Consider the following 15,379-nt stretch of genomic DNA (forward strand, 5'->3'; position numbering starts at 1 on the left):
GATTTGTACAGCGTTGATCAACTAATTTTCAAACTTGTTTTCTCTGCATTTCAATCAATAAGCATCTAAATCGAGATTTCCAACCCTGATCAGCTCATTTCATGTGATGAATAACCAATAAATTCCCAGGACAATGTGCTGGAAGCGCTGCTTGTTCCAGTGCAAAACGTATGGACTGTACTTATATAGGGCTTTTCTCGTCTTTGGGACCACTCAAAGCTGCTTTTACACAACATGTCACATTCACCCTTTCACACACACATTCATACACTGATGGAAGAGGCTGCTACGTAAAGTGCCCAACTGTCAATCACGTATCACATTCATACCCGATGGCTATGCCACAGGGAGAAGTTAGGGGTTCAGTGTCTTGCCCAAGGACACTTGGACATGTAGAATGAGAGAGCCGGGGATCGAACCTCCGACCTTCCACTTGAAAGAAGACTGACTCTACCACTGAGCTACAGCCGCCCCATAAATCCATATCCATAAACCTGAAGAAGAAAAAATAAACATGAAATCAAAAACAAAATAACTTCATAAATGTTTGCAGAGTAAGTTTCCACAAAGCTGAATATTAAAAGTCATTGAGACCTAAAATATGTTTGCTTCAATCATCAATCCAACAGTTTCACTTATTTTTGTAGAAGACGAGTTTATGGTCAAATATTTTATTGACCGCTAAAATGTGTCACCAACATGTTACAATAATAAAGAATCACAGAAGGTTCCTTTGAACAGTTTAAAGCAGCTTTAAAGCAACAAGTTCACGGCCTATGTGATGCTACTCACTGTGTTCAGGGTGGTGTGTTTGTCTTTTAGGCATTTTGATTCTCAAGCATTTTTTCTTGCTCCACGACAGGGTTGATCACAGCTGTGAGGTCAGAAGCACAATGTTAACAAGCAGCAGATATATAATATCACAACAGATAACACTCCAGAAAACCGCTTTAATACAAAGAGAGCGTTTCAGCTCAGAGTGAATAGAATAAAACAGGTTGTACTTACGAGATGGAGGGCGTTTGGCTGAAAATAAATACAAACACATTATTAAAGATGTAACCGTTAAATATTTCAGACAGTGTCACCTTCAGTCCAGTGATGATCCTCTCTAATACCAACTCAAACTGATAAATACATCCTTATGACTTTTGTTTAAATCTTACACTATTTCTTTTCTGATGGCCTCTTCCTTACATCATCGTGCTGCAGTCAAATTATAATTAAACTGTTTCTGGGTCTTACAGCGCTTAACGTTGATAAAAACACATTTTAAATGTTAAGAAGATCATTTGTTTCACTTTTGAAAACTGGACAGAAAAAAAGTCTAGAAAGAAAATACAGAAAATAAAATGACTTCATGTTTCTGCTTTGGTCTCTCACCATTCCTCTTCTTCAACATGAACACAACGGCAGCGATGAGGGCGAGAGCAAGAACAAGCACTGCAGCAATGATGCCGATGGTCACGTGCATGGAATTCCCTGTTGAGCAGAAAACAACAAAACACAGTCACAACCTGAGCAGGTGAAGCAGGTGAAAGAGAAGAACATCTGCCAGTCAGACCATAATCCTGAATATAAGCACAGTTTGTTTGTGCTGCTGATGTTAACTCTCATCCTGTCTGTAGATAATTACTGTATTGATGCTGAATCTTTGAACAAGTCCATGAACTCATCTCCTAAAACTGACATGAAGTAAAATACAGTGCCTATAATCTCTGAACATGTAAATGGTTACACAATGACTGAAAAAAAAACACTCTAAACTTGTTTGAGTAAATTCTTTTTACAATAATCTTCAGACAACTTTCTAAAAAATGTCTTCTATTGGAGGTAAATAAAAAGAAGTCTTTATCAAAAATATAAACTGAACAAAAACACTTTTTTGTGTTTCATTATTGACATTTGTCTGTGTTGATCAAAGGTCAGTAAAGAGCGGACAGACAGCACAAACAGCTGCAGTCATCTATAATCCTTTGAAACAAATCATTTAAATCTGATAAAAGTTTCTTTTTATTCTTTTATTGTTTTGCTGTCAGGGTCCAGAGGTGGACACTTACATTGGTTTCATACTAATCTCAGCCTTCAAACTGTTTATTAAATGTATAAAAAACTTGATGAAAGTGAGTGAAAAACAATATAAGGAAACAAAACTTCCCTTCCAACACAGGACTGTTACAGTGAACTTCCCACTCTCATCCCCTCTGACTCCAGTCTTACCTTCGTTGGTCCTGATCGCGACTTTGTCCAGCTTGGTGACGATGTCCTCCTTCACACCAGAGAGCTGAAACACACATTCGTACTTCCCCCAGTCTGCAGAGGACTCTGATGGAAGCTTCAGCTCGACACTCATCTGGAAGGATCCGTCGTGGTTGGGGAGGATCTCTCCGTGGTCCACGTCGTCATGAAGCTCCACTCCATCTTTCCTCCAGAACATCACGGCGCTGTAAGGGTAGAAACCTGTAGCGTGGCAGCTGACTGGAGAGGAGGAAGTCTTCTGGAGGAGAGACACTGAGGGGAGGTCTGGAGAGAGAGAGAAAGACAGATTATAGTTTCTTAATTATCATTTACTGTTGATTACTATCATAGTTCCTGTTAACTGTCATGTATTTAAATGCCTTACTAACATCAAGATTATATTTATAGTACCTATGCAAAGAAAATTAAGCTCACTGGACTGTAAATGATATAAATATGGGAGGGCAGAGGGAGGAAAAAGACAAAAGGAGACAAAAGAGTGAGAATAAAAAGTAGAGAGACAGAGAGAGAAATGTAGATGTACAGATATGCAGCAGAGAGGAACAGATATATAAAGTAGGAAGAGAGAGAGAGAAGCAGAAAGATGAAGAGAGAGCAGGAGAGAAAGAGAAATGTGTGTAACATTTATTGTCATGTCAGGAAGAGAAGAGGTGTATGAACGTTGTGCTAATAAAAACACATCAGGTCATGTGATTCTACCTGTTCTCAGCAGAGAGCTCCTCCCATAGTCCACATACTTCTTCAGCCACTCAGGGCAAATCTGGGTGAGGTAGTTCTTTTCCTGTGCTATTTCAGCTGTTTTACTATCCCACTTGTGTTTGGTGATGACAGCCTGTGGTATTGGAGCGATCCATGTCAGCGTCTTCAGGTCTAATGCTATGAAGTCTTCTCCATCATAACTCTCCTGCCTGAAACCATAAACGTCTTGAGTCTCATCGTCCCACTCACAGCCGTACGTCTTCTGGTTAATGTGGACACCTGAGAGAGAGAGAGAGAGAGAGAGAGAGAGAGAGAGAGAGAGAGAGAGAGAGAGAGAGAGAGAGAGAGAGGGAAAACAGAGTGACATCCTAACACAGTTCACATCCTGCTGTTCTAGAAGCTTCCACTGAAGGAGAGTCTCAGTCTGATCTGTGTTTCTGCTCTTTATATATCATGGACACAGTGTGGTCAGTGCAGCAGAGTCGAGCTGTTACACTTTTTAAACCTCTGATCACAATCACACATTCATCATGTTGTCCTGTCAGCCACGTTCATTAACACACGCTGCTCCTCCTCTCATGTGCGGACCCAGCACAAGCAGCCTGTGTCCCATTTACAGTCCTGCACCTTAGTTTTAGAAACCAGGCGCTGACGTTCCTCTATCAGCTGTGTGTTGTAGAGCTGTTGTGATCAACAGGTTTTCTACAGGAGAGTTCATATGGACCGACTGACTGTGGGCAGCCCAGTCGAGTTATTCTGGTCTAATCTAGTGGAGATAAAGGGTTAATAATCTCTGAAGGTTATTATGGGATGGACAGAAACGCTGCATCAGGGCAGTTTAGCAGCATCCAGCAGTCTGAGTGTCAGTGATGTTTCTGTGAGTCTGACTGTGTGTGAGAGAGAGAGGGCGAGAGTGTGTGTGTGTGTGTGTGTGTGTGTGTGTGTGGTCACATCTGTCTAAAATACAGGATGAAAATATAAACAACATTTCATCAGTAGAAAGTTAAACATGAACAAACCTCCAGTTTGGTTGAAGCGCTGCTTTGCAGTTTCTATGTTGACTTTGGAGGCCTGCTGTTGACCCTGACGGTACTCAGTCTCCCTCTGCCAGTAGTCGGCTATCTCTGCTGTGCCTCTGCTCATCCAGTCCTGTTTGGGTTCTGCTCTCTTGGTGTCACTGTCATAGTGATCTATCTGAATGTCATCAACATACCCAACAGCTACAAACTGTGGGAAGTTTGGGACTCCAGAAGACCCAGTGAAGAAATACTTCAGAGAGTGAGGCACTGTAAGAAAAAGTTCATGTGATCATTTCAGGTTTCATTTGACACTTTAATGAATCACTGAACAATTTAATGATCCAGCACACAGAATCAAAAAGAACTACAGCACATTCAACACAAGCTCATCATCTCTTTGCAGTCAATAAACACTAAAACAATGTTTGTGTAGATTTAAAAACAAAGTTTCTCTTGAACTTTTTATTCTAATATTTCTGATGAATGTGTCTTCAAAATGTTTTTATTCTGAAAGGAAATATTTAACAAGTCATAAATTCAGCTCATGCAGTCGTGTACCTGACTTTCACTGACATCAAACAGTCTGTCATAAATCATCTTTTTATCTAGTGCTGGATATCTTAGTGTGAAGTGAAACTCCACTTTGATTTCCAGTTTGTGTCTTCATTCAATCTTCAGGAAACTTCTTTAGCAGTTTACACTCGTTATCTTATTAGTTTGAAATCTGAAATCTCAAACCTCTGAACAAAATGTACACGTGATTCAATCTGATTTATAAACCAATAAATTAAACGTTATTTTCTATTTGATATTTTGGGTGATCTGATATTTTATACCATCAGTAGTGAGCAATGATAACTTCAATTTCTTCAGGTTTTTCTAATCTTTGGTTTAGAAGAAGGTTTTACTCTTTTCTTTTGTTATTGTTTTTTTATATCCAAAGAACGATTAGTTATATATCTTTATCTTAATATCAGGAGGTTTGTCGATGTCAAATTTATGGCTATAAATGTTTTTACTGAATTCGATCAATAAAAAAGATAATGGACTCTTGTGTAACTCGCTTTAATGTAAATGTATTTGTTCAAATTAAAGTATTATATATTTAACTCTGTTAGTCTTTCATAAAAATATTATGTGTACGACTGAAATTTTCTGTTAATTATGAGAATCTCAGAAAAATGTGAATGGACACACCTCTATATCTTTAATCAACATATTTATATTTCACATGTAGTGATTCTACACATTTTCTATTTGCAGAATTTTGTTTTTAAATAACTAATATTATTTATTAAATTCTAACATTCCCTCCACCATAAACTGAGCGTCTCTTAGTCCTGATTTAAACGTTTTTGTTCGAACAGGTTTCTGTGAGTTTTCATCATTTGCACACCTGTACAGTTTTTAATCACACCTGTTCTATTTGCTATTTGTATTATACGTATTGCTTTTTATCTTTTTATTCTTATTCCAATTTTTTTATCTTATTCTATTTAAGTCTTTTACTTAGTTTTATTCTAGTTCTGTGTTAATTGTTCTGCACCAAAATCACCAAAACAAGTTCCTTGTATGTGTAAACCTACTTGGCAATAAACCCAGATTCTGATTCTGACTGAAAAATCTTGCTCTGTCGTCTGCTCTCTGAATGCATGTAGATCGGACTTCAGGATCAGCTACACACAAAGAGAGGTACTCTATCACAAGCTGTAATTAAGGCGTGGAAATAAAAAGTAAGTGTAAATATGATCTTGCTTTGGATACATCAACTGAGTCAGTATTTTGTCTTGTTTTTGATGAATGATGAAAACAACCATCTTGGTAGAGGACTCAGATTTCACACTGTATATTGTGAATAGCGATACAAAATGCTGTTGTCAAATTAAACCATCATCAAGAGTATCTTATTGTCAGTAGTAGAGTTAGGAACATGACCACAGGAACAGTTTGGGGGGGAAATTGCACTTTAATCTGCATTCAGGAGCCCTCTAAGCCAAACAGAGTCTAAAAAGTCCTTCAGAAAGGATGCAACACGGGGATTCAGGGCTGTGACCTTTCGCTGGACCGTCTTGCCACTCCTTCGGCTGACCTGGACCCTTGAGGTGCATTTGCTGTTGTCCTGGTTTATCCTCACAATAAACCTGTAAATACAAGAAATAGTCTGTTTAAATAGTCTGTATAGTAATATTCTATTTTCTTTGCTGTTATCATTGATAGGTGGCTGATTAGATGCCCAAGATGGTTGCTAGGTGGTAGCTAGGTTGTGGTGGCGCAGTGAGTAGCTGCAGTTTAAAAGCCTCTTTTTTAAAAATGGATAGTCATCCACCAATCGATCATAAAAAGTAATGATCCTGATTTGCATGCTGAGGCGATCCCCCATCATCAGATCACTCTGTCATGGAGTAGAATGGCTGGCCAACTCCAGAGGAAAGGCTTACACTAATAGCACACAACAAACAATACACACAACTGGTAAATAAAACCTTTTGTGCAAAATGTAAATAATTGTAATTAGTTCATAACAATAGAAGTCTGCTTCCAGTTTTTCAGAAAAAGTACATGGTGGAATGAAAACCTAGAATATCCTGAGGGGTCTTGGATAGTGGTCGAAGGAAAAAATGCTCAACCTTCTGTTAACAGGCTTGACATTATCCTGGCATTACAAAATAGTGGAGTATCCCTTTAAAGTCTGACAACACTTCTGCTATGGTAATTTGGGGTGTAAACTAATAAATGACCGCATGATGTGCCTACCTCTGGATGAACTCCAAAGTCGTGGCTGCCTCTTGCTGCTGTTCTATGCTGGAGACATAGTAGCAGCTGAACAGGACAGCCAGTGCAGCAGAGAGGTCAGGTAGGTCAGTTTGCTGGATAAGGACTTTCCCTTTCCATCGTCAGCATCAGCTTCTTTGCATGCAGAATTGAATCTCCTGCAAAACATAAAAATTGCATGTATTTAGGCACACTTGTTGTAGGAGTGACTCTGAAAATGTAACAACTGGAATCATCACTAGAAAGATCCTGATTTGGCTGCATTTGTAATGTTTGAATTAATCTTGTTCCGGTGTAAGAGTTTTAAAACCAGTAGGACTTGTAAATACCCTGGTATACTGTAATACCGCCCAAACCTACTGATAGTCTTACCAAGAGCCACCAGCCCAGGGCTGCTTGGGAGTTAGAGCCTGGCTTCTGCATCGACCGGGGTCGTTGTGACCTTAATGAATACAGAAAGGTAGGAAAAGAAGACAGAAAGCAATGTTTACTTATACCAATATTAGTTGATGGTTGGTTGGTACCTTACACACAGGTCCCCAAGTAGGGGACACCCAACCAATTACTGCAAGCTGTACAGTATATATATATAGGAATATTGTTATATAAATATGTTACATGTATATGTATTTTATTACAGTTTTAAGTTTGAAGATTGAATCAGTATTTCAATTTTAAATTGAATGACAAAAGACCATCTGTACCTTGCTCATAATACTAAATAAAACAATATCAAAAATATGTCACACTACTGTAATTTATATTGGAAAAATCAAAAACAGTCAAACATTGTTTTACATAAAAATTAAATATTTAAAAAATAGTGTGATATATTTTGACTGTGTTGCCAGGCCCTGTGTATCCTGCCCAAAAAACTAAAATCTTCCTCCCTGCAGAGTGAAATGAGTTATATGGGGTCAATAGAGGATCGATTATGAGGAGCAATTTCAGAGAGGGACATGTAAACACCCAGTAGTTTGTGCTTTTTCCTCCCTGACCCAAGGGTGTTTGCCACTTCAAAAGCATCTTGGTACAAAATCATTGAAACTGAGGACATAGACTGGCTAAGTATTTGTTTTTCTTTAAAATTCTTGCCATCCCTTACAACTTCAAACAAATGTGGATCATCAGATGCATGCATCTTTGCCTCATTGTATTTTGCTGACTGATGGGTGGCTCAAAAGTGCCTTTCATGTCTCTTTCACTGGGACATACTGGAAAAAGCGATCCTTTCCAGTTGCATCTATTCCAAGATAAACTTGTGTAAGCTCGACATGGTTGAATTTCGTATTAAAGTATGTCTTGCGTGTTTTATCAGACCTAAACACTCCCTCGTTATACATCTTCATCAGATTATCTTTGTTTGTCCACTTATGACTTCAGAAAGGTCATTTTCAGGCATTTTTAACTTTGTTAATTCCTCATGAAGTTTGGACATCACACGTGTCACTCCGTTACACTTCTTGGAACTCCTCAATTATAATCTGGATAGTACTGGCTGGTAAGAGCATTTAGCTTGCATCCTCAAGTAAAACAGTGCCAAGTTGGTGAGGAATTTATCCTGATCTATGTTATCAGGAAAGACGCAATCATGAACTTCAGCATTATCACAGCCTTCAATGCTCACGTCATCCTGCGGCCTATGACTGGAAACATCAATGTCAGAACTGACAGGAAATCAAATGAGTATTTGTGTTTTCTACTTAGGTGGGATGAGAAAGATGCCTTCACATGGAAGAATTCTTTACAATTAGGAAATGGGCATATAATGTTTTTTCCGTCTCTAATATGCCATTTAAGATGGCCACAGAGGCTGGATATATTCTGTGTTGTCATTGTGCACCTCTCTACCAGGCAAGTCCTCACATCGCTTTGCACGGGTCTGTTGACAGGTGTTGAGTCCCTTGTGTGTTTTCGGTGCAAATGTGATTTAAGTGCAAAGAAGGTAGTACATTTGCATGGGCACCCTGCCAAACCACAAGGTTTCTATGCTCCTTCACGTGATGATAAAATTTTGAAAGCGTCCCCGTGTAGAAAACACACTGCTTGCACTTGTATAGCAACACCATTGTGATGAATTGACTCGTGTAACGATAACCACCAACTAACGCAGCACGCTAGTAACGTTCGGTAAACACACGTTAGCTTCGCCTGACTTGCGAAAAACCCCTGGCCACTTGCCAGTTAAATCATGTAAAAACAACAAATATCAATTGCGCGCACAGCAAACGTCACTTTATCTGTCGGGTGTCTAACGTTACTCACCAAACTCGTCGTTTTAGGCTGAACCCGGGCCGGCGTTGTCCGTCTTTCACCGCAGCTGTAAAATCCGAAAGCGAAATAAACAGACGACTTAAAAACGTTTACAAAAATGAGATCCACATAAAAAATGCATCTATATAAGACGACAATACGTCGTTAATATCCAACTCCTTCTGTTGTCTCCTAATAGGCTTACTAACTAGCTAACAGAGCATACCGTGCACAGCTTCCGGTTTGGCGTATCTCAATCTCCAACCATCGAATTTGTTTTGCTATAAATACAAATCTTGATCTTTGACACTCTTATAGGATTAAAATAGAGACAAATGAAAATGTTGTCAAAACCGGGGTTTTATATTTGAGAAAATTTGCTTAAATTGACAGATGGCTAGAACCAGGGCAGATATGCATCAAGAAGCACACCGGAAAAGCTGTAGCTGAATCTCAAATCATTTAACTCCTTACGATAAATACAAATCTTGATGAAACCGTTTTTATTGAATTAGAATAGAGTCAGATAAAAATGGAATAAAAATTGGTGTTTTAAATTGAATAAAATGCGATTAAGTTTACAGATGGCTAGAGTCTCAGTTGGACTAACAACATTAGATAAGTTAGCTAGCAGTTAATGTTATAGATGTGAGGTTGGCAGTCTTGTTGAAAGATGACCTGGCTGAATCGTTTAAAACACTCAACTGAACTAAATCATATAAAACGTAATATGGAAATAACATTTCTTACTTACATGTTTTTCGGAAGTCAATGCTTTGCCTTCCCAAGAAGTGCTGTGTTCCCTCCAAAAAACTTTAAAACCAAGCTTTCACGTAATTGGTCCGTTTTTCGCGGGCAGAACAGTAACTGTTAGTGGATTTACAGTACACTCAAACAACTGTAATACCCACGCAGTCCGAAGATATTTACCCACAATGCACTGCAACTCACAGTACTGTACAGTGTACCCCTTCTACTGTATAATACTCTTCATAATAATGTATAATACTGTGCAACTCAAAAAAGGGTTACAGTGATTCTTTCCTCACCTGCCGTCGTGTCATGTAGGACTGTTCCCAGGAGAGTCAGGAGCATCACAGTCTTCATTGGGACCTGTGACTTCTTCAACATTGATGAACTTAAAACTAATACGTTTCTTTGTAGAGCTAAAGACAAAACGTGCAGCTAGCTCAAGCTCTGAGGGTGAAATGAAGTGAGAGCAAATGGAGCACTGACTACTATGGAGGACTGAAACTGCCATAAATTACTTGCCTTAATAAATAAATAAATAAATATCTCAAATAATTAAGTAAATGAAATAATAAAGACAGAAATTTAGAAATAAATATAAATCAATTATCAAATAAATGTTCATATTCATTTAAAAATATATAAATATATTCAGAAATATAAAAATTAATTAATTAAATGTTTATTTATTTGACAAATTCCTTATTTTTGTATTCATTTATTTTCACATTTAATATTTCCCAATTTATTCTTTTCTGTTTACATTTATATCTGTTTTTCTTTATTTCCCTATTTATTCATTTCTGTATTTATTCATTTCTGTCTACATTTATTTCTGTATTTCTTCATCCTTATGTTAATGAGTAGGCGTGTCTTGGCTATCCAAACCCACACACTACAGTACTGCGTGGATGTGACGAGGTCTGTACCCAGAGCTGCGAATATGGTGGTACTGCCAGTAGTTGGTGAGGGCTGTGTAGAAAAACGCCACAACTGAGGAAATTTGGCAACATTATCAAGGTAATATTGACAACAGCCTAGCAAGCTAACGCTATGTTAGGTAGCAAGCTGTCCTTGTAAACTTGATAATGGTTGATAACCAGTGCATGAGGATAACGTCATGTAATGTTTATGTTCACTGTCAAGTGTAGTCAGTAGTCGAGCCAAGCTCATGAACCAAACACACCAATCATGTAAGACTATACTTCTCCCTCTAGATCTAGCATCTGATCAGATAGTTGCCAGACGCTCTGTTTCATAGCTCCTGCAAGAGGCAGCCGATCGCCTGGACGATCAAGAACAATGTAAGTATGAGCCATAACCAGAAATTAGACTGCAGTGTGGATTATTGTTCTCAGCCGGATATAACCAACATAACGTCTCTCTCCGTCAGTGGTTTCGGATAAATCAAATTTTCCAACTGTGCCTCAGCTCGAAATAGCATGAAGTTTGGAGAAGCATTTTCAGCTATGTCACCCAAAAGCCGCTTTACATCCATTGCTAGTTGCATATAGCTAGGCTAGCATTGCTTCTTCAAGTAATTTCCAGAAACTGTGGGGAGCTAGACGTATACAACCGATCTGTGGGCTCTCATATGATCAACCAATGGCTGTTAAGTGATACAATCAAGACACGCCTACTCATTTACATACAGAAAATAAATACAGAAATAAATGTAGACAGAAATGAATAAATACAGAAATAAATAAATAAATAGGAAAATAAAGAAAAACAGATTGAAATGTAAACAGAAAGAATAGATTGATACTAAAATAAGGAATTTGTCAAATAAATAAAAACATTTAATTTATTTATTTTTATATTTCTGAATTTTTTTTTTTTTTTTTCATTTGATAATTGAGGCTTTATTTCTACATTTCTGTCTTTATTATTTGATTTACTTATTTATTTATTTGAGATATTTATTTATTTATTTTTGATTATGGCAGTTTCAGTCCTCCATAGCCATCAACCTCCATAACAGCCAATAGGAATTTAGCCTGAGCATCAACATCACGTGTAACTCGGTAAAACTGAGGTTATCAATGGAAGTGAAAGTAAAGTCAGTATGTTTCAGCCCATCTAAAAGCATTGTATTAGGAGACACAGGGGACTTTATTCTATTTTATCATCTTTGTTCACATGTGAAAGTCGTGTTAAATCTCCTGCTGCTCAGATTTTCTATAATATTTTGTAGGTTAATGTGATGCTATGAGCACAAATGTTTTAACTTTCTGGGAGGTCAGAGGTCAGATGCAGATCAAATGGAGTTCGTGAGGATGTAGTAGAGTCTTATTGTGCTTTTGTTCTGAGATTGAAAACAGCTCTGATCCAAATATAAACGACAGACAACAATCCATAGTGCAGTGATTGTCAACTGGCAGCCCGCGGTCATGTGAAGTCTGTCATGAAACATGACAATAATATATTTTCAACAAAAAAAAAAAATATCACTGATTCATGATAACTGCGTCCCCTCAGTGCTTCAGCAATATGCTAAACCAGCCATCCAAACCATTATTGGTCATTTTGGCAAAGAAATTACCGGCGAGGACGCGTCAGCAGCACCAGATCCTCTCAGCAATGCCAAAGTGCACGAGATGCCAGCACTGTGATGCCAGCGCTCAGCGGCTAAGGAGGCTGGAATATATCCACAGCCTGCAAAGTCCTCATCAGGGATTTCATTGGAATATAGGCTATCCCAATTCAGATACATTCATTAATATTAGTTTGTATAACAAACTGCAGGCTGCATGGTGATGCAGTGGTTAGCACTGTCGCCTCACAGCTGTAAGGTCACTGGGTCAAATCCTTTTTTGGACAAAGTTAGCCTTTCTGTGTGGACTTTGCATGTTCTCCCCGTGCATGTGTGGGTTCTCTCCGCAGTCTCCGGCTTCCTCCCACAGTCCAAAGACATGCTCGTTAGGTTAATTGGTAACTCTAAATAGATTCAAATGTGGGTGTGAGTGAGAAAGGTTGTCTGTCTCTATGTGTCAGCCCTGTGATTGACTGCGACCAGTCCAGGGTGTAACCCCGCCTTTCGCCCAATGACAGCTGGGATAGGCTCCAGCCCACCCGCAACCCTGAACAGGATAAGCAGTATAGATAATGGATGGATAACGAACAGCACTCCCTCAGAGAGAGAGAGAGAGAGAGAGGCAGCGCAGAAAGTGGTCATCTGAGCATGAGACATGTTGTTCCATAAATTTCAGTGTGGTGAAGTTATTGAAGCAGAGTGCACCACATGGGCGTACTCCTGGCTGGGACAACAGAAAATGGATATAAAAATAAATAAAACATTTAACTGAAATGTTGCTTTCAAGAGTCAGTCGAACGGAACATCAAAAAAACAAAGTAGCTTGTCATTGAACAATGAATCCCTCAAATAAAAGGCTGAAATACTCACATCTGGTTCATGGGAGAAATTACATTTTCCCTCTGACACCAACTTCCTAACATCAGGCTTGACAGCTGTTAGGCTTATTCGCAAGCAGTCCTCCAAAGACTGGTTTGACAGTCGGTTCCTCTCATGGGTCTTGATAGTGTTCATCTTTCAGGACGCAGCTTCGCATGTATAGGTCGACCCGAACATGGTGAGCACATACATAGCCAACTCCTTCAGTGTGCCGTAGTCTTGGGGACAAGCCACCCAAAAAGTGCTCAAGCCTTCATCACCACGGAGAGCAGCTTTCATTTTGCTGGAGACCTGGATGTCAACGAGTTCACTTTGAATCACCGCTTCGTCCAACGGCATCACCTTCTTCACATCAGCGGAGAATTCTCCGCCTGGATGGTGAGTGGGTCACGCACAAATTCAATGACACCCCTGGAAATGGCAAAGTCATCAAATCTGGCAGAGAAATTCTCCCTCAGCTGTGAGATGAATTTCTTCATATTCTCTGTGACGTGTTGAAGTGCAGCAGCCTCCCTGATAACAAATCAGCGTGGAATAGATCAAGTTTGTTTGTGAAAGTCTGGACCCCACAGTGTCTGCTTGGAAAAAATCTGGCCCTTGGACAAATCTAGTTGATGACCCCTGACATAAACTCTGCTGTGTGGCAACGCCTCACACACACACCACGTACAGATGACTACATGCCTACAACTGATTTACATCGCACCTCACGCATTCATGAAGGTCCTGATAAACAGTATTAAGACAGATGGTACAGACTTATGCAAAAGTTATGGTCACGTTTAACTCGCATATACTGGACAAGTTCTTCTTTGGCGGCTGTTACTGTTTTCCCTCTCCACTTTGCAAAAGCGTGTTTTTGTCAGACAAATATACCACATGTACCTCTGGCTAAACCACACGACTGGAAGTGGCAAGATCGGGGACGCTGGGTTCGGCAGAAGGCTGCTTGTCATGATTTTGTTCCCACAGAGGATCCTAAGACAGAATACAGCGTGCAAGGTGATGTATGTCGTACGAGACTGACAACATCTGTACATGTGCACAGAACTGTCGGGTTGGTTGAGGACTCACCACGTGGTTTGCTCACTGATGTCTATGTAACCATGGCTTCACCGGAAATTCCACCTTATCTGTCGACGGTCCCAGAATGTCTCTGGGCCAAACATAAATATGATGTAGGTCAAATTCAGAACCTTTAATCATTCATCCAAAATCAGACTACAGGCCTGTTAAAACAATATCCTCTCAGAAAAGAAGCACTTGACGGCATTACGCCAGTTTTTGAGTCCCTTTAAAAGAGGGATCATTATACTTTGTGAAACATCTTCCAGTCAGAACTCTTATTTTTCCTGTAAAGACAATTTGAAGATTTGTACAAGATCTGCAAGCAGTAAATGCTGCAGTTCACCCAAGAGTTCCCGAGGTACCAAATCCACACAATCTTGCTGCAAGTACAACCACAAGCTACTCTTTTTTCGGTTGTCGACCTCGCTAAGGCGTTTTTTTTCGGTCCCAGTACACCCCGATAGCCAGTACTGGTTCGCGTTCTCGTTTAAAAAGGTAAAACTTATACATGGACACGTTGCGTCTAAGTTTAGTCTCCCACGCACTTCATCAACAACTGACTTAAACTTTGCTAAACTTCAAGTTTCCATCAGGCTCCACTCTCATTCAGTACATTCAATCTAACGGTGTGTAGCCCTTCAGCTGAAGCCTGTCAAGAAGACACACTCGCACTGCTGACGTTTCTAGCAGAAAACGGCCACAAAGCAAGTCTCTCAAACTAAAGTAACCTACCTGGGACATGTGATCACAGCAGAGGGTGAATCCCTCTCTCCCAAACACGTTCAGGCTACATTGGAGCTCCCCAAACCGTTAAAGAACAAACAAATGGTGAGTTTCCTTTGCATGACGTCATATTGCTGACAATGGATCCCTAACTACTCTGAACAACAAGCTCCTCTCTCATCTTGGATTCATGACAACAGCTCTCTGCCCATGATAAGATCACATGGACACCTGAAGCCCAACAGGTTTTCACTGACTTAAAGTCTGCACTTACAAATGTTCCAACTCTAGGTTTACCTGACCCTGATAAACCTTTTGTATAGTTTGTAGATAACAAAGCATGCTAAAAGGAAGGAATCGAGGGTTTGCTGTGGTTATACAACATGAAGTTGTGATATCAGGTAAATTACCCTCACACTAT

The 15,379-nt window shown here is 39.4% G+C and overlaps 1 protein-coding gene and 1 long non-coding RNA gene across 2 annotated transcripts; both read right to left on the bottom strand.

Moving 5' to 3' along the window:
• Positions 1-461: 461 nt before the first annotated feature.
• LOC138608680 (BOLA class I histocompatibility antigen, alpha chain BL3-7-like) lies at positions 462-10,131 on the bottom strand. The gene is made up of 6 exons (XM_069681240.1): positions 10,052-10,131; positions 3,978-4,244; positions 2,959-3,237; positions 2,221-2,523; positions 1,343-1,482; positions 462-494 (listed from the first exon to the last, which is right to left on the bottom strand). Exons 1-6 carry the CDS (start codon positions 10,107-10,109, stop codon positions 462-464), a joined length of 1,080 nt encoding a protein of 359 aa, XP_069537341.1. The 5' UTR covers positions 10,110-10,131.
• LOC138608738 (uncharacterized) lies at positions 5,924-7,328 on the bottom strand. Its single transcript, XR_011309456.1, has 3 exons — positions 7,122-7,328; positions 6,732-6,907; positions 5,924-6,118 (listed from the first exon to the last, which is right to left on the bottom strand). It is a non-coding gene; the product is annotated as an uncharacterized lncRNA (long non-coding RNA).
• Positions 10,132-15,379: the final 5,248 nt, after the last annotated feature.

The sequence above is a fragment of the Semicossyphus pulcher genome, unplaced genomic scaffold (genome assembly GCF_022749685.1).
Source record: "Semicossyphus pulcher isolate SPU_LCO1_2020_fin unplaced genomic scaffold, fSemPul1.0.p SCAF_5, whole genome shotgun sequence".
NCBI lineage: Eukaryota > Metazoa > Chordata > Actinopteri > Labriformes > Labridae > Semicossyphus > Semicossyphus pulcher.

Coding starts and splice junctions, on each gene's coding strand:
- LOC138608680 (XM_069681240.1), bottom strand. CDS start 10,109: ATGAAGACTGTGATGCTCCTGACTCTCCTGGGAACAGTCCTACATGAC. Junction 3,238..3,977: donor GCGCTTCAACCAAACTGGAG/GTTTGTTCATGT, acceptor TCTCTCTCTCAG/GTGTCCACATTAACCAGAAG. Junction 495..1,342: donor ATGAAGTCATTTTATTTTCT/GTATTTTCTTTC, acceptor TTTCTTCTTCAG/GTTTATGGATATGGATTTAT.